At 33.2% G+C, this 18,262-nt stretch overlaps 2 protein-coding genes across 3 annotated transcripts in view; one reads left to right on the forward strand and one right to left on the reverse strand.

Moving 5' to 3' along the window:
- Nucleotides 1-2,434: 2,434 nt before the first annotated feature.
- LOC128999447 (ras-related protein Rab-30) lies at nt 2,435-12,568 on the reverse strand. Its single transcript, XM_054425978.1, has 3 exons — nt 12,111-12,568; nt 4,328-4,572; nt 2,435-3,976 (listed from the first exon to the last, which is right to left on the reverse strand). The coding sequence occupies exons 1-3, from the start codon at nt 12,288-12,290 to the stop codon at nt 3,775-3,777; spliced, it is 627 nt and encodes a 208-aa protein (XP_054281953.1). The 5' UTR covers nt 12,291-12,568; the 3' UTR covers nt 2,435-3,774.
- Nucleotides 12,569-14,717: 2,149 nt separating this feature from the next.
- LOC129001570 (WD repeat and HMG-box DNA-binding protein 1) overlaps nt 14,718-18,262 on the forward strand; it is a 34,088-nt gene continuing 30,543 nt past the window's right edge. Inside the window, exons 1-6 of one of the 2 annotated variants that reach the window (XM_054428911.1) lie at nt 14,718-14,735; nt 15,052-15,130; nt 15,851-15,962; nt 16,669-16,820; nt 17,139-17,247; nt 18,063-18,119. In XM_054428911.1, the coding sequence (XP_054284886.1) occupies nt 15,054-15,130; nt 15,851-15,962; nt 16,669-16,820; nt 17,139-17,247; nt 18,063-18,119 (507 nt within the window). In that variant the 5' untranslated portion in view covers nt 14,718-14,735; nt 15,052-15,053. Of the gene's footprint in view, nt 14,736-14,798; nt 15,131-15,850; nt 15,963-16,668; nt 16,821-17,138; nt 17,248-18,062; nt 18,120-18,262 lie in introns of those variants that run through there. The other variant, XM_054428910.1, reaches the window with a different exon arrangement.

Here is an 18,262-nt window from a genome sequence, read left to right on the forward strand (position 1 = left end):
GACAGTGTTTTTTTTTTATTTAAGACACAAACAGTAAGTGGAGACATACTTATATTTTATTTACAAAACAACCTTTAACAAAATAACGATATTTTTACAAAGAAATGAGACAGATCAATAGCCAATTTGGTATTTGTAAATTGATTTTAAGTTCTTTATTAAAATTCTTAACATAAGTAAAAAAAAAAAAAAAAAAACAGCTCTAACAAAAACTCATGTCCAAATAACATCCTCCAATACACTAATACAAGTACTACTGATATAAATATCAAACTATTTTTATCACAAACCATCAATTATCATTTTAATTGAAACTCAATCAAATTGGTGAAGGTACCAATTTGGTGTACAAAAATCCTGCTAGCATTTCAATTTACCAAATTGGCAATACAACTCGTAAGAAATTCCCTAAGTTTATAAATATAAGCTAAGGTACTAAAAATGCATTTAAACAATTATCAAACATCAGACCTGAGATGTAAAATTTATCGAGAATCTTCAGGCCAACTTCAAAGACGTTAAAGGATTATTATAAATGTTTACAACATACAATAAATAATTATATCACATTGAACACTATCAGTCATAGACTTCACTACTTTAGCTTGAATTTAAATATCACTTATACTGGCAAGTATTTGTTCATCAATCAGTATACAAACTTTGAAAAGCTTTAATGATTTTATTACAAAGAAAGCGGTGATCCAGAAAACCCATAACAAATAACAATAGGCAACAATGTAAGTAGTTTCATAAAAATTAACTACCAAATGACTGTTTACACATAATTTGAAACAGAATTAATGAATGAACATAAAATCCAATCTCCTCTCTTTTGAAACTGCGGAAACATTAGAGGTTGAAGGTAAGTTTGTTGGGACTGCAATTCGGGCTGGTTTCTTTAACAGTAAAGGAAACTCACTTTTTTACTTTAATGGTGGGAGGTACGTGTGGAGTTAGTTTGTGTTGGTAATCAATATATAAGATCTGAGGTGGTTTCATCTATTCAGTTTGAATTAGAGATTCTCATTTGTAAAAAAAAACCACACATCGACTCTTGGAACCAACTAAGGATTGAAGTCAACCTAGCATAAATGTGTAAAAATCGCATAGCTTTTTAAAATTCTAGTAGTGGTAATGAAAATAAAGTCAAATTTTTTTTTCTTACTTAATAAAATGTTTGGTTAGTGAATTGGTACACCCACTTTAAAGGTAGTATTTAGGAAGCGAGATTAGATATTACATTGGGATCCAATTTTCCCTTCATCAAACTTGAAATATTTATGTTTTTGATCTTGTATGGTTTTTTCCTAATGGAGACAAATTTGAAATAACCCCGAATATAACTTTAATGAACTTTATTATGATTTATATTATTACTAGAGGTCGTCCAGTGGTCGAAAACTCAAACCAAAAACATGAAATGTACAGAATTCTCTATTTTCACCCCACGCTGTAAATAAACATGTGATTGGAATTTCTTTAATTTGTTTTGATTTTCTGTTTATGTTTCGTTGTTATTTCGTCACCAGAATGACAATAAGGCCCATGTTAATTTTTTTAGTTTTTAATTTATATTTTGTTCCTATTTTTGAGCCCATTTTAATTTATAAATGGATTCTGCACATATACAGAAAAATATCTTTCTAATATAGTATGTGTAGATTTTCGCTGCGATGCACACATGCTGAGAAAAAAGGTTATAAAGAAACATGCTTGCCTACTAATATAAAGATCGATTTTAACCCTCCGAGTGTTATTTGTCGCTGCAGCGACATATAACACACTTTGTGTAGTGTTTTGTGTCGCTGCAGCGACTCATAAACACTGTTTACGGCGAAGGCTCTATGACTGACAAAATCGGATTGAACTGGATCGAGTTAGGTATCGTTTTATTTGACAGATTCAGAGCTTTCTCCGGAGGTCTGTCTCTAAGCGCTATTCATTTTAGTTCCGAAAATATTGTAGCAGACAGCTGACGTGCGTATTTGTAAACAGCTTGGTTAACCTCGGACCGATGACTGACGTGTTTTATTACGTTTATCATTGTTTTAGTGTTAAAAATCAAAAGTAGTGATATACGTGGTGCATTATAAGAAGATTTAAGTGATTTTGAAGGGCTGGTTGATGATCCTGAAGAAGTAGGTAGTGATATTGATGTAAATTATCAGCCAGATTCCTAGCTATGGTTAGGCTATGCGTTCTTATCTAAACGCTATGTACTGAAATCTGTTTTTTGCCCATAACTTATTTATTTGCAAATCTACTTCCTTATATTATTATATATTTGTAATCCTCATAAAATTTAGAACAAAGTGGCTATTTTCAAATATTTATAGGCCTATAATTTATACAATTTCATAGAGTGCAAATTTATTTTTTTTTATTTTAATTTTCCAAAATATTTTTTTTACCTAAAAATTTTTTTTGAAACAAATGTTCCTTATGTTCTAATGTATAATATTGAAGCCCATGATTTTCCAAACAAAGATCCGTTTTAATAAAACCTTGCAAATGAGCAAAAAATAGGCAGACATTAAGGCCAAAACAAGGGACACTCGGAGGGTTAAGTAATAAACAAAAATCCAGCTTTTTGAAATAAATTAACCTTTAGGTTGCATTGTAGGACTTAACATTTCACACAACAGACGAAAGTAACTAATTATTGAAAGATTCAAATATGCTTTTATGTAGTGACTTTATAGAAAATAAATATCCCTAGTCACAACTGAGATGAATCTTCTTCAAGCAACAAGAAATTACTTACATATATTTAAATATACATAACAATATCAAAATTTGATGCAGAACAGAAAAACTATACATGAAGCTTATAAACACAACTAAAAATATACATACATCTAAACAGCCTTCATATAACATGTTGCAAAGAACGAGTGAATTAACTCAATTTGGCTTATCTTCCAACAGTATACCCCAAGGAACTATAAGCCAATAAATATTTTAATATAAGCAACAAATATTCAAGCATACAATTTTAACTTTTTATTACAGTTTAATTTTTCTTACCGTATTTAGGCTGGCCAAAAATTGTTGTACAAACAAATCACACCTGTTAGTCTCAATGAAAGAAAAGCTTTTTGTATTACAGTACCTTTTCATAAAAAAGTGTCTTTGGTAAGTAAGATAAAGGCGGCTAGCTAGCAATATGTGAGCGATAAGGAGGTTATGAAACAAATGTCACTTTACATACCCTACCGCCTTTGATTAAACATACTCCGCTTAGTATATTTATCATCATTATAGATCAGCTGAAGACAATTTTAATGTAATTCTGTCCAATGCCGCTAGGGTCGTGTTTTTGTTTACAATTTACGATGTAATTATGAAAAATAGATTGTCCTATTGTTTTATAACCAACAAATAAAAAGCACAAATCATATAATTAGCCCTGAAATAAGATAAACAAAATTTTGTCAACACTGGCGGCGGCGCTCAGTGTTACCAACATCAACTATAAAAACACCAACATACAGTTTCAAGAAAACTTGTGTGGTAGTCTGATAAAATTTATCAATACTGGCCCTCAGTGTTACCAACATCAACTATAAAAACAACAACATATAGTTTCAAGAAAACTAGTGTGGTAGTCTGATAAAATCAGAGTGGTGCTGCAAAAATTGCTTCTGATTCGCCACTATCACACCTGAGACCTTACGGAGCAAGGAACAAGTTTGTTGTTTCATGCTAAAAATAGTTTGCTATGTTAACTTTTTAGTGATAGTATTTTTTCACATGCCTTTTATCGTTGGACTAACACAAACATGGGGGATCTTCATTCAAGTCTTCTGTTGGAGCAATCTTGAACGATTTAGTATCAACAGTTTGTAGTTCCATTCTTGATCGGTTAGCTTGAACTAAATGTTGAGCTATTTCTTGAAACATTTCTTCAACCCCTTGGCCGTTTTTACACGAAGTCTTGAATGTTCCACTAATCAAATTGTGGCACTGCTCCCTAAAGAGACAGTAGTTGGATTAATAATCATAAATAAATTGTTAAAAAATCCAAATGATAAAGCAATTCATTGTCGGTAATTTTTTCTTGCACTATAATAGCACAAATATCTACAGAGGGAATTAAAGAGATATAAGATAGAGAAAAATAACGTAACATAACTTTTAGTGCTCTAGGTAATTTATCAGTTCAAATATTGTACCTAAAATTCTACTCAAAATCAAGCAATGGATTTGTCCACTGATACAAATATTCAAGTTTTATGGAATCAATGTTATGAGCACTTCAACACCTAACTATTTTACATTAGGCTATATTGTTAACTTAAAATTAACAATTATGTTTGCATACCCAAAGTTCTCCATGTCGGCCTCGGTCACCTGAGGAGTGTCACCTTCCAAATCTGACTTGTTTCCACACAAATATATTTTAGCGTTTTCAGCATATGTCACAATGTCAAGCAAATGTTGCGATAGAACGTGAAATGAAGCAGCATTGTCGAGAGCAAAAACTAGAATAGCTGCTTCTGCAAACTTGTAGTAGCTCGAGGTAATAGACGCAACACGTTCCATACCTCCTGTGTCCCACAACTGAAGCTGTAAGAAACAATCTGAGGGTAAAATAATATTGGGACCTAAAACGAAACATAAATTTGAATTCATATACTACACATAAGTTTGATAAACTATAATAAACAAATTTGTGAACTGAACAAGGATAAGAACATTGAAAATAGGGTAGGTATGCCCAACATTTGAATTTTCTCTGTTCACGATACACTTAGTCAACCTAAGAACAGAGTTGAGCAGTAGCATGAGCATCAATTTCAAAATTATTTTTCAGCTAACGTGAGCTAGGCGATAACATATAGGCCACACACCCTATTGGTAATCAGCCAATGGGAAGGACTAATGAAGAGGATGGAGGGGTGCAGAGACTTGGTGTTCGTGGGCCCAAGGAAGAAGGGAGGAGAGAAGACCGCGGGCTGTAAGGAAGTTCGGGGACGAGGATTGTGTGTGTGCTTCAAAAGACTGTTGTAACATTCCCGGTATGTAAAAAAATATAGGCCCTAAACTAAATATAGGTATGCATTGTGTAAAAAAACCAAGTCACGTAGGCCTATAGCCTACCAAGCCTATTTTTGTTAATTTACTCAATCTTTAATATTTTTTTCATATTACACATTTAGTACACTTATTGCATGTCTCTTACACCCTTTTACCTTTCTACAACAGCTAAAAACATAGGCCTAAAAAAAAAGTTTGTAGTAGGCCTAACTTAGTTAAAAGTTAGACTATTTAATACAGTTGTAATTTTTACCCCAATGTTTATGTTTAGTCATTAACATATAAGGTAATAAAAAGGCTTACGCCTGATTTAGTAGTTTGAGTTCAGTAAGCCTCTAAAATATGGTATATTTTTTGTTGGTAAAGAGTTGTTTCAAAAACTAATTCTCATGTTTTTTCTGATTCAGGTACATAAGATATGAAGTCTTCAGCCATTTAAATTTGTTTAAAAATAATAAATTTGTTTAAAAATAATTATTAACAATTCTCTTATTAATCACAGTTTTTGTAACGGTGGGGTAATACGAGAATAGGTCGATGAACTCATTTTATTCCTGTTTTTTTTTTTTTATTTTACAAGAAAGTATTTGCTCTGCTATTGTATTTTTCATCATTAAAAGTGTTAAAAGTATGCATTGAAAGACATTTAGTAGAACCTACAAGTTTTAATTTTGGTTTTTGTTTTGATCCTGTAAGCCTACACATCAAAACAAAAGTTAAGTTAACACAAAAAAAGTAAAAAAATAATCATTAGGCCTATTATTTTTTAGCTATTAAGATATATGTAGGCCCTACAGTGTTAGTGGGGGTGGATACGTCCCAAGTAACATTGAAATAGAGATTATAATGTAGGCATAAGTGACCCTTAAGTTGAACTTAAGTTAAACGAGTGTCATACAAAGTGTCCGTTTTTGTTTCAATATTTATGACCCCTTTTATTCACCTACCGCTGCACCAATGTGTCACCTGCGATGGCCCGCTGTCGTGTGGATAGAGTAACAGTGCTGCCAACCCTTGTTTGTTAAAACCTTAGTTTTTTTTTAAATGTGACTCCTTCAATCCAACCAGTCTAACACAAATCATTGGTTTACAACTGAGAAGTCATCGATTCACTTCAACGGCTGCTATTTAAGAATTAAGCCTGAAATAAAGCTAAAAACACACTCTAGCAAAATTAAAATCGTGCAAGAGTGGTGTTCAATCTAAATTTTATTTACTGTAGCCTAGATAATTTCAGAAAAAATCTTTCAGTATTTATGTCCATAACATGACATGAAGTCATTTTTAACGGTGAGAGGTTCAGCTATGTACACGACCAAACAACTATAGTATGTAGTAGACAATGCACACAGTCGAATGACTACTTGTAGACAACGTGTAGTGAGTGACACTGGTGACTTGCGTTGGCAGCAATGCGAGAGCGACGGCGGGCTCCCGCGTTGAATAAACAATCTCATATAACACAATCCATATAAGAACCGCTATCCGCCGGCGGTTTCTAAGTGCAAGCGGGTGAATTTACAAACCTCCGCGGGCACCCGTAACTTCTGATACCACTCCTATTTGAATAAATAAATACCCCCGCCGCAGCAAACCTGCAGACTAAGCGAATTTCCATTTGACTGATTGGATTTACACTGAAATGTCTACTTAAAAATATAACATTTATTCTTGATTTAAATAGAATTAGTTTAACAAGTACTTAGGTTTGCTGCATCAGGGAGGGTAAAACTGTTTTTTTTTTTGTAAAATGTGAATAGTTAGTAAGAAATAAAAACATTTTCCAAATTTGATCAAAATATGTTCACAAACAAGCAAACTACAACAGTTTACTTATTCTCCATAAGAATAACATGGGAACTTTAAATTTACAATTTTTTGGAATTTTCTCCGTAACCATTAGGCGCATAATAACGCTTCAATATACTAAATTATTTGTTTTTTTAAGCTCTACAAAATGGTTTGGAAAGAAATTGCTAAATTTTATGTTTTTTTGGTCAAAAATGGGAAAAACCTATTTTTACCCCATAAAACCCCCCATAAACCCCCGTTCCCATGGTCCGATCATGCCGGATCGCGAACTCGTTCGAATAAACGTACGTTTACACGTTTGTACCAAATTTCATCAAAATCGGATCATTTTTGCTCGAGTCATCGTGCTGACGGACATATATATATATATATAAATAAGTATGATTGTGATTAGGGCTACTACTATATAAATAATTGAAAACATTATAAAAACATTAGTACCCTTTTTAAATTCATTTTTAATTAATAAACAACATGTTTATTAATTAAGTTAATTAATTAATTAAGTTACAGAACAAAAAATAATGCCTTTCAGATGATAAAAAACAAAATTTCTAATGAAGCACATAACAACCAAGTTAAAGATATAAACAAATCAGGCATTTATCAAATTAAATGTTCAGACTGCAACAAATCCTACATTGGCCAAACAAGTCGTAGCTTTAAGAAAAGGTTCCAGGAGCATATACAAGTGTTGAAATCGGGTAACAGAACTACAATGAAGTCAAATTTTGCAGAGCACCTAATCGAAACTCGACATGAGTACAAAAATATAAATGAAAATTTAGAAATTCTAGAATATGAAAGAAATAAAACAAAATTAAATGTCAAAGAAGATTTTCATATATACACAAATTACAAAAAATACCCTCAAAATTTATTGAATACCATGAACATAAATAAAACAAATCCGATATTTGAAAAAATCCTACAATTGCAATAAATACCCCCGCCGCAGCAAACCTGCAGACTTAGCGAATTTCCATTTGCCTGATTGGATTTAAACTAAAATGTCTCCTTAAAATATCACATTTATTCCCTATTCAAACAGAATTAGTTTAATGAGTACCTACTTAGGTTTGCTGCAACAGGGAGGGTAATTTTTTTTATGTAAAATGTTAAAAGGTACTGTGGTTTAGTAAGAAATTAATGTATTTTCCAAATTTGATCAAAATATTTTCATAAACAAGCAAACTACAACAGTTGACTTATTCTCCATAAGAATAACATGGGAATTTTAAAATTACAATTTTTTGAATTTTTTCCGTAACAATTAGGCGCATAATAACGCTTCAATATACTAAATTATTTGTTTTTTTAAGCTCTACAAAATGGCTTAAAAAGAAATTGTGAAATTTTGTGTTTTTAAGGTCAAAAATGGGAAAACCCTATTTTTACCCCATAAAACCCCCCATAAACCCCCGTTCCCATAGTCCGATCATGCTGGTTCGCGAACTCGTTCAAGTTTATCCCGCATTACACCTTCAAACCAAATTTTATCAAAATCGGACAAAAATTACTCAAGTTATCGTGCGGATGGACACATATATATATATATATATATAAAAATTTGAACGAATGGTGTTTTTGGCCTCTGGGGACATCAAAATGAAAAAGTAAATCGGTCCCGGGCCTAGGTCTTACCATGAGACCTACGGTAATAGCTACTTCCCTATAGGGAAATTCGCTAAAATGAAACATTATATAATATACACAAAATTAAACAAAGATTAAATCAAGATCCTCTAAATTCTAAGTTAACTTAACATATGACTATTTATTCCTTTCATTATTTTTGTTATTGTATTTGTAAATGTAAACATGACTATGACCTAAGTGTCGAAACATGTCGTTTATTAATTAAAAATGAATTTAAAAAGGGTACTAATGTTTTTATAATGTTTTCAATTATTTATATATATAAATATATAAATATATATATATATATATATATATATATATGAATTTGAACGGATGGTGTTTTTGGCCTCTAGGGACCTCAAAACAAAAAAAAAAAATCGGTCCCGCGTCCAGGTCTTACCATGAGTACTACGGTAATAGCTTATTCCCTATATGGGAAATTCCCTAAAACACCCATTTACGGAAATGCATTTATAAAACCGCGGTGAATGAAAGGGGCCTAAACTAATAAAAAAACTAAACTAATCAGTCGAGACTCGACACACGACCGACGCGCGTCTACATGTCCGTAGTAAACAAAATAAAAGTAGGCCTACAGTGTATTTGTCTTTTATTCGTAATGTATATAAGTGTTAAGTTCGTGTACGTGTTCCAAAACTTCAAGACGCACCCTACGGGGAAGATCAAGATCTTATATTAGGACTGATGATGGCAATTTATTCTGCCGAAATGCATATCCTGTAATAGGACACAGCACAAGGATCGACTGGCGGACACAGGTAATTTAACCTTTTATTGTATAATAAAAAAAACGTAAGTTAATAAGCTACATTATTTTGTTACTATAGACTGTTTCTTTTCCATGCATGTCCTAAGGTAAAATAAACTAATTTTTTTTTTCTCTAGCTTATTTACCAATCAAGAAATCTGCATTTTGAGTAATTTTCCACACAAATTTTGACAGCGTAATATTCAATTATTAATAGCCTAACTTTTAAATTTTTTTATTTATAGGTACATATTTTTTAAATTTTCTCCCATCAAGCTTGTCTTTACATAAGGTTTCTCTTGATACCCCATAAACCTCAGAATACTTTCAAATATGAAAATCACAGCCTCATCTCTTAACTTATTAGGCCTACCCCAAAAAATATATATAGGGGAGGGCCAAATAAGAGAAAATTTTTTTACAAATTTCAAAAATCATAAATTAGAGCTTTTAAATCAATTGTTCAGATTCACCATATGGACCACTTATTGCAACATTTTTTCATTCTTTTACTCCTATTAGATTTGGAGATACAAATTAGTGGTTCTATTTACCGGAAATCAGAAACTTTTTATTGTTATAGTTTGTAAGATACATGCATATGACAAAGTCAACACTAAGGTTACAAGTGAGAATAAATACCTGTAAGATTTAAAACGAAAAACGTGGGGCGCATGCAATAGATCATAATAGTTCAATAGGTGAAGTTTATTGTTAACCAGCATGCGCCCCACGTTTTTCGTTTTAAATCTTACAAGTATTTATTCTCTCAACATTTTATAAATTATTTTATACTTTTTAATGCGTTTAAAAACATGGCATTTTTAAAAAGTATTTTTATTTATAAATTATTTTCTCTTATTACCCCAGCTTCCCTAAGAAAGTCTGATTCCTAAGATATGGTCGGAAGGTTGAGTGCCAGAATATAATATGACCGTTACATAATATACCTATAATTTATTGTGAAATAATAGAATACTTTGTCACAAGGGCTTAATTAAAATGACTCCTTTCAACTCAGATAAATTACAAACAGCTGTTCCTTTCATTTAGATGCAATACATATGAAGTTTCTCCCCGAACACAATTATGAATTTACATATTTTATTTATTGAATTTTCTTACATTTCAATTTATCATGTTGATAAAGGGGTAGGCTATGTTTGTAGTAAATAAAACATGATGATAAACACAATCAAATGAGAATAATAATACAATAGCCTACGTACCTAAGTAGCATGTTTTTCAAGTCTATTTAGGCCTACTTCAGCGAAACTAGCGCACGACTTTTATAAAAGTGTGTGGACAGCTGATGTCGGCTTTAGCTAGATTCAGCTTTAAGTTTAGCTGGAGGAGATAAACTACACTAGCACCCCAACGCAAGTACTGTACCGTCTTGCAGTATAGGCTATTGAAAATTTAAGTCGTTTTTGCTCCAGTGTAACGATTTGAGCAGTAGTTTTTTGTTTTATAAATGGTTTGAGTGTTGTCTGAAAGCTAACTTAAATATTTTTTTTCTTAATTAAACTATAGCTTAATAGCCTAAGTAAAAATACCCCCGCAGCAGCAAACCTGCAGACTAAGCGAATTTCCATTTGCCTGATTGGATTTACACTGAAATGTCTCCTTAAAAATATCACATTTATTCCCTATTTAAATAGCATTAGTTTAACGAGTAGGTATACTTAGGTTTGCTGCAACAGAGAGGGTGAAAAGGTGTTTTTTGTAAAATGTTAATAGTTTAGTATGAAATGAATGCATTTTCCATTTGATCAAAATATGTGCATAAACAAGCAAACTAACACAGTTTATTTATTCTCCCTAAGAATAATGGGATTTTTAAATTTACAGTTTTTTGGAATTTTCTCCGTAACCATTAGGTGCATAACTTAGTAACGCTTCAAATAAATGATACTAAGTTAAATTAATTAGATTTTTTAAGCTCTACAAAATGGTTTGAAAAGAAATTGCTAAATTTTAAGTTTTTAGGGTCAAAAATTGGAAAAACCAATTTTTATCCCATAAATCCCCCCATAGACCCCTGTTCCCATAGTCCAATCATGCTGGTTCGCGAACCCGTTTGAATAGACGTAGGTTTATACATTAGTACCAAATTTTATCAAAATCTGATGATTTTTGCTCGCGTTATCGCGCTAACGGACACATATATATAAATGAATTTGAACGGATGGTGTTTTTGGTCTCTATGGACCTCAAAACAAAAAAGTAAATCGGTCCCAGGTCTAGGTCTTACTATGAGTACTACGGTAAGTAATAGCTTATATTCCCTATATGGGAAATTCACTAAAAAAAAACTGTTCATATTGAATTCAAGTTCCTTTTTAATGTAACTAATTAGGCCTAACCACTCACTAAACAAGACTGATCACTAAAATGGAAGAACGTATGTGTAGCTCATAGGACAAGTGAAACCCCATCAGACGATAACTTGCATGCGATTGTTTTCGCTCTTCATTTTTACCAGACTAATCATGTGTGATTTTGTAATGTTGCTGAATTTATTACTTCTGAATATTACTTCTCTGTGGTTAGGATATTTGTTTATTGGGAGATAACTTAAAACTTGAGTGCAGTAAGTTATTTAAAATCAGACCACTATTCATCTTACAACCAGTAAAATTTTAATTCAACCACAATCAATAATAGCTTAGGCATATCATGGCAGGATGTAAAACTTAGATATTAACATTATTACATAACACTAATAGTGTAAACTTAGGTAGTTATCTGTTCTGATGAAGGAGTTGTAGTAGGTCCTCTAGTTTATACTGAGTAGTCTTCAACTTTTGTTTTGAAAAATTGCATTAAGCTACTAACCACTTACCCGAATTCTTTTTCCATTAACATTGTATTCCTTGTTAAAATGATCAAGTCCTAGGGTAGACTGTCTGCTAGTTGAAGTGACAAAAGAATTGAAGGCGTATCTTCTGAATAAAGAACTCTTCCCAACTCCGAATTCACCACAAAGGATAACTTTTTGTTCAGGAACTTTAACAGATGCCATGTATCCGTATCTTGTTCTTAACCAGGATTTATTTATAAATTTAAACAGTATTATTTTTGTTTGATTAATATTTCGAGGTTATGTTTACAATCATTTCTAGATTTCATTTCTGTCTAAAATTTACACAAACTAGGGGTAAAGCCAACTTCAAAAAGAATCATAATCATTAAAAGACAACATTAATTGACTGGTAACTAATTTATATTCAATTCAACTAAATAATGCGAAATATAAATTTAACACCAATAATTAAGAGCTCAACAACTAACAACATAGAATCTAGAATCCTTAATTATTTAGCCTAATATTTTATTTTATTTTAATTTTTTCTATCACTCAATCACTCCATGACTCCATGTTCCATTCCACATTCCATTCTTAATAACTTTATCTAACTACAGGATCATTGATTATGAACAAATATATTTTTTTCAAAATTATCTATTATAAAAATGGATTTGAATGGTAATTGGCGATTTTTATGGTACCAGTCGACTCGAGCCTAGGTGCTTACTAAATGCAGAGGCTGTGGCGCTCACCAAGTAATTCGGGTAAGATATCGGCATAAATCGCATGCGAAGTAACCATGCTCACTCTCGCTTTGATAAAGTTAAAATTGAGGTGAACTACTTGGATGTAGAAGTTGCAGTATTTGATTTTGCATCAACCATGCGAGAGTGAACTGGGGCGCCTCACGCTCGGCTGTTGTGCAGTTTGCAGTCTCGGTGTACTTTGACTTGAGCCAAAAAAACCGACTCCAGACGGAGCGCAGGCACGGCCGCCTTTAACTCCAGCCGTGGCCTTCGAAGTGGCAACGTCGCAAGTGGTGTTGTAACAGCTGTTTTGTTTGGAAGCAGCTAATGGCATTTTAAAACGTTTTTAATAGCTCGCTTTCTTGTCTGGTACAAATTTTGCAATCAATTTTATACTAACTTCCCGATGAGCTAGATCCTTGAAACTTGAAACATAGCTCACAACTGGAAGACAATGCAATATAATATAATTTAATTTTCATATTTCCCTTGGGCTACGCCCAATGGGCTTGTTTTTATTTGTATTTACGAACGATTGGTTACTGGACTATGACAATATTGACTCCGATTAAAATGTACAGATATAGATTTTTAATTCATATTGTTTCGGTTTTTAATTCTGTATGTTTTATTTTCAATATTTTAATAAATTTATGTTCATAAATTTGAATCAATAAAGTGCGAATTAATGAGCTGATGTCACCTGTCTGCCATGTTATCTTATGGAACGTCTGTCACTAAACAACACCACTTGCGACGTTGCCAATTCTGCCAGGCCGCGGCCGTGAGCGCAGGCGAGCCCAAGGGTAGGTGGAGCGAGACAGCCCGATCGAGACGAGCCAGGGCAGTGGGGGATGAAACCAATCGCACCAAGTACAGTATACACTCTCCCACTCTCACCCGCTCGACTTGTCTCGGCGAGAGTGTACTGGGGCCATAGAAAATAGAATCTAAAATTATAAACATAATTTATGTCCGTTGCCACTAGACAAGCCATTTGATTTATTACCAATCAATGGTAATACTTAAATATTATTTTGTTTTAGATTTTGCACAATATGTATTTCATGTCCAATGTAATTACATTATTCAAAGAATAAAAAAATATTACAAATAACTTTGTTGACATTATGTGTTTGCTCAAACCTATGGCACGTCTGGCTGCACTTTACTTTAGGTCCTACACTCATTCGAATAAAAATATCGATCGATATTTTCATTCGAATGAGTGTAGGACCTAAAGTAAAGTGCAGCCGCACGTCTTAATAGCCCAGTCACTTTAGGTAAGAACCTAGACATGAAAGATGTAAAAAACTGATTTTTAGCATGGTTATAGTGTATGACAGGAAGGGTGTTTTCTGAAAGTTCCCCGAATTTCCCCCCCTTGCTTCCCCTTGAATCCCCCTCCCACCAACCATCACCTCAAAGGGTTAATATATAGATTTAAATTGCATGGTGAATCAGGTGGATGGCATAAATTATAACTAATCTAGTACTGTACCGAAAAAAACTATCATGGAGGGGGGAGTAATTCATTAAGGGGATGGGATTTATTTATGCTTCTTGGCACGCAATTGGCGAATTAGTTGGATTCTACTTAATTGGATTACTTAGTTGGTTTACGAAATTGGATCTAGGTAGGATATTCATACAAAAGGAATTGCAAGCTCAAATAAGCCTACCAATGTATATGACTAAAAAGTAGTTCTTATAATCAATGTCAATATAACAGCAACAGGCCAAAAATGTGTGTACATTGTAGAAAGGTGACCGTGACTTTAGTATCCTTTATTCAATGACTTTTTTGTACATCTATACTCTATGTTCCTCACAATATTGAACAGCTGTGTGTAGCTTAGCTAGATGTGGATATGGAGGGAAAACTAAACTTGGTGTAACAAAAATAATTGAGGTTAGCTGGTTAGGCATAGGTTTGTTTTGTATGTTCAATGTTCGACGTTTGGGTTCGGACTTTTTTGTTAGTAGGCCTACCTAAAAACCTATCCTATGACCTATATAGTGTCTGTATTGTAACTTAGTAACTTATTTTAACTATAAAGTTTGTTTGGTTAAGTTTTGCCTCGATCCTTGATCTACCCAGTCCCTCGTCATTCGCCACTTTAGTTTGATTATGCAAATGCCCATTATGAAGGGTTTTTTTTGCCATTTTGCCAGAATTATAGTTAAATTTTGTTAAGTAATATTGTTTAATCAGAAACATTTTTCAGTAATGTCTGCTAAACTAAATCCAAGTAGATATGCCCATTGTGAGGGCCACACAGACGTTTGCTTTTCTCAAGATGCAAGGTAGGTCGATTTTCAACCTAACAACAATGGGTAGGAGTAAATTTAAAAGTAGATTACGCCTAGGCCTACATTTTAACCATCGGCTTTTCATTTAAAATAGGCTAATCACTAGTTTATTCAGTTTGACTGCAACATTCAACATTGGCTTACATTTGTTTCTCATTTGGGCACACTTTCATGTTGCAATGCATTTTACCAACCTCATAGTAATACTTTGTAATGCCTCGTTCACACAGGACGAGTTTACACGCTACTCAACGGCGTGTAAGAAGCCGGCGAGTTGGCGAGTGCGCTTGTATTCGTTCACACGGAGCTTGTCCACTTGGCAACTCGTCGACGTGTAGAAAGACGCCAGCGAGACGGCGAGTGCGCTTGTAGTCGTTCACACAATGCTTTTTCCACTCGCTCAGTAGCTGGCTTGAGCTAAATCCTCCGACATCTTCGAATAACATGCACACAAGCACAAGCAACTGTGATCACGCTGGGCTACTTTACACGCCTACTCGCTCAAAAGCTGGCGAGTTGGCGTTTAAAGTAGCGGCAGCGTCAACTTTTTCCAGAGCTTTTTTACAAGCAGCTTTTGAGCGAGTACGTCGTTCACACTGAGCTATTTTACTAGCTGTGTATAAAATATCCGGCTTTTAGCTTGTAAACTCGCCCCGTGTGAACAGGGCTTAACAAGCTAGGCCCTACCTTTTACCTTATACTTTCAATTTTCAGTTATATCGTCACTTGTGGAGGCGAAGGTGATATTCGAATCTGGACTGGCATTGAAGACGATGAAGCAACTGACAAATGTGTTGGTGAAAAGGCGTTTGCTATTTGTCAAAGAGTAAGGCATTTAGCTACATTCAATGGTATTTATAATTTTGGCCACACAGGAAGCAAATGCCCATTATGAAGGGTTTTTTTTGCCATTTTACTTAAGCAATTTAATAAATGTGGGGTTTCTTACATGTTAAGTTTAATTGCTACTAGGCTACTATAATAGACTTCAGGAAAAGAGTACAGATAAATAGAGTAATTAATTATAGTTTTGTTAAATTATTGGTTGGTTCTTAGTTTTAAGGTTTTGGTGGTATTCACTGATGCCGAATGTTTAAAATGTTATATCTTAAAACATAATACTATCTTAAATTTCGTTCGGTATGATTTTACTTACCAATTTCAGTAAATTTTTATATAGGCCTAATAATAAATAAACCTGGTTGCACTTACCCAAGGCCACACTAAAAAAACAGGCCGTAATGCTCGCCAAGCATGACGTCACGATAGAAGACGGCTATGACGTATAAGTACTTATTTATTTATTTTCCAACGTAAGATTAAAACAAGCAGCTGATCACAAACGGCAAAATTACGTCATTGCCGTCTTCTATCGTGACGTCATGCTGGACGAGCATTACGGCCTGTTTTTTTAGTGTGGCCTTGACTTACCCCACTTTACCTTATTACTTCAAGCATGTGTTCAACCCATTTTAAAGTTAAAAAAATAGTAATACACTACCTAATGATTGTTTAATACTGATCATGTTTAGGGAGAGAGATTGTTTGTGGCGACTGACGCTAACAGCGTTCAAGCACTTACATTCCCTGATGCAGAACTAGATGGTGTCGTTGCTCGCTTTACTGCTCCTGTCGTCAATATCGATGCTTCATCCGATGGATCAATATTGGTGTCTGCATCATGGTAAATTCAATTAAGATAGCCCTACTATAATCAATTAAACAATGTTTTGCGTAAAAATAGTTTTTCAGTTAGGTACTTATCTAAATTATAATGTTTTAAACCAGAAAGTTAAGTGTAATATGAGATTCAATTTACATTTTTGTAAGTAGAATAATTTTTGTTATCTTTGGGTAGTCAAAGCAAAACGAGAAATAATAATCCATGTACAGGTTGATTCATTAGTTTCTTAGACCCCAATACTACACTCAATTCCCCAAACCCTACTACCCCAATACTACCTTCGTAGTTTTAATTATTTTTTTTGCTAATTGTTCACAGTGACATGACTATTGGCGTAACAGATGTGGCCAAGACAACTACAGATGTGTTGACAGGCCATCGAGCTCCTGTGTTGACTGTTGCTTTGGACCCAAAACGTATATATCTTGTAAGCACATATATGTCAACCTTTCAAGAAAACTCTATACAGGCCTAATACATTCTAATTACTTGTTCACTGTACTTTCTTATATCGTAAATCTACTTAACTTACTCTATTTGATGTGTTCAAATTTACACAACCTGCCATCAGTACAAAAAGTTAATGAAGTTTATGTTTATTTTAATTGAATCTGTCCTTTTGCATGTGTCATGCCTTGACGTTAAAAACAGCTACCTACTGTACTACCACAATGTTACTGTATTCTAATTGTTTTGTTCTGCATCTTTTCGATTTATTTACGAAGATTTCATATTCCTTCCTTTCTTGAGATTAAAGACAAATATGTAAATTAACTTAATATCTAATCAAGTATCAAGTTTTTATAATTGTATATATAACTGAGAACAGGAACATCAAGTTTTTAAGTCATGGCTCGGTATTTTAATCAATCACATCAAATCACTGTAATTTCAGATTACAAATTATATGTAAAAAAATTTGTAACTCTAAATCACCAATATTTTAAATCCTCGTTAACCTAGTAAATGACGTTATTTCTCCAGCATTTTCAAAGTTATTTAATAGCTATTTTAATTTGAATTATGTTTATAATATAGCATCTATTACAATCACTTTTTTCTTAATAAATATATACCATTAAAAATAGTTTTACAGTAATTATAAAGTGTTGTCAGTATTATTACAGTAATATAGGCCCTATGTATTTATTTGTTTTGTGTTTTTTTATGTTTCAAATATACCCCCAAATTACCAATAATAACCCATGAAGACCAATTTTGCAACATTTATTATTTTTAAAGGCATCCTCAAGTTGTGATGGGACTGTACGAGTGTGGCGTCTTGCGGATAGATCTGAGGTAATGTATAGATTATCAAGGCTATAAAAAGTAAATCTTCAGTGTTAAAAAGAGGAAACCTAAAATAATTGTGTCTCAAGTAAAAGTTGATGGGATATGAGAGCTCTTTGGGTGAGGATTCTCAATCAGAACCTCTGCCAATT

The sequence above is a fragment of the Macrosteles quadrilineatus genome, unplaced genomic scaffold (assembly GCF_028750875.1).
Source record: "Macrosteles quadrilineatus isolate MER2022 unplaced genomic scaffold, UCM_ALF_1.0 Scaffold_8__2_contigs__length_117827958, whole genome shotgun sequence".
In the NCBI taxonomy this organism is placed as follows: Eukaryota; Metazoa; Arthropoda; class Insecta; order Hemiptera; family Cicadellidae; genus Macrosteles; species Macrosteles quadrilineatus.

Bases quoted from the DNA above. Each gene is read 5' to 3' on its own strand.
- LOC128999447 (XM_054425978.1), bottom strand. From the start codon at position 12,290: ATGGCATCTGTTAAAGTTCCTGAACAAAAAGTTATCCTTTGTGGTGAA. The intron at 4,573-12,110 runs GTAAGTGGTTAG...TGTTTCTTACAG, and splicing joins TTAATGGAAAAAGAATTCGG to CTTCAGTTGTGGGACACAGG. The intron at 3,977-4,327 runs GTATGCAAACAT...CTGTCTCTTTAG, and splicing joins GCCGACATGGAGAACTTTGG to GGAGCAGTGCCACAATTTGA.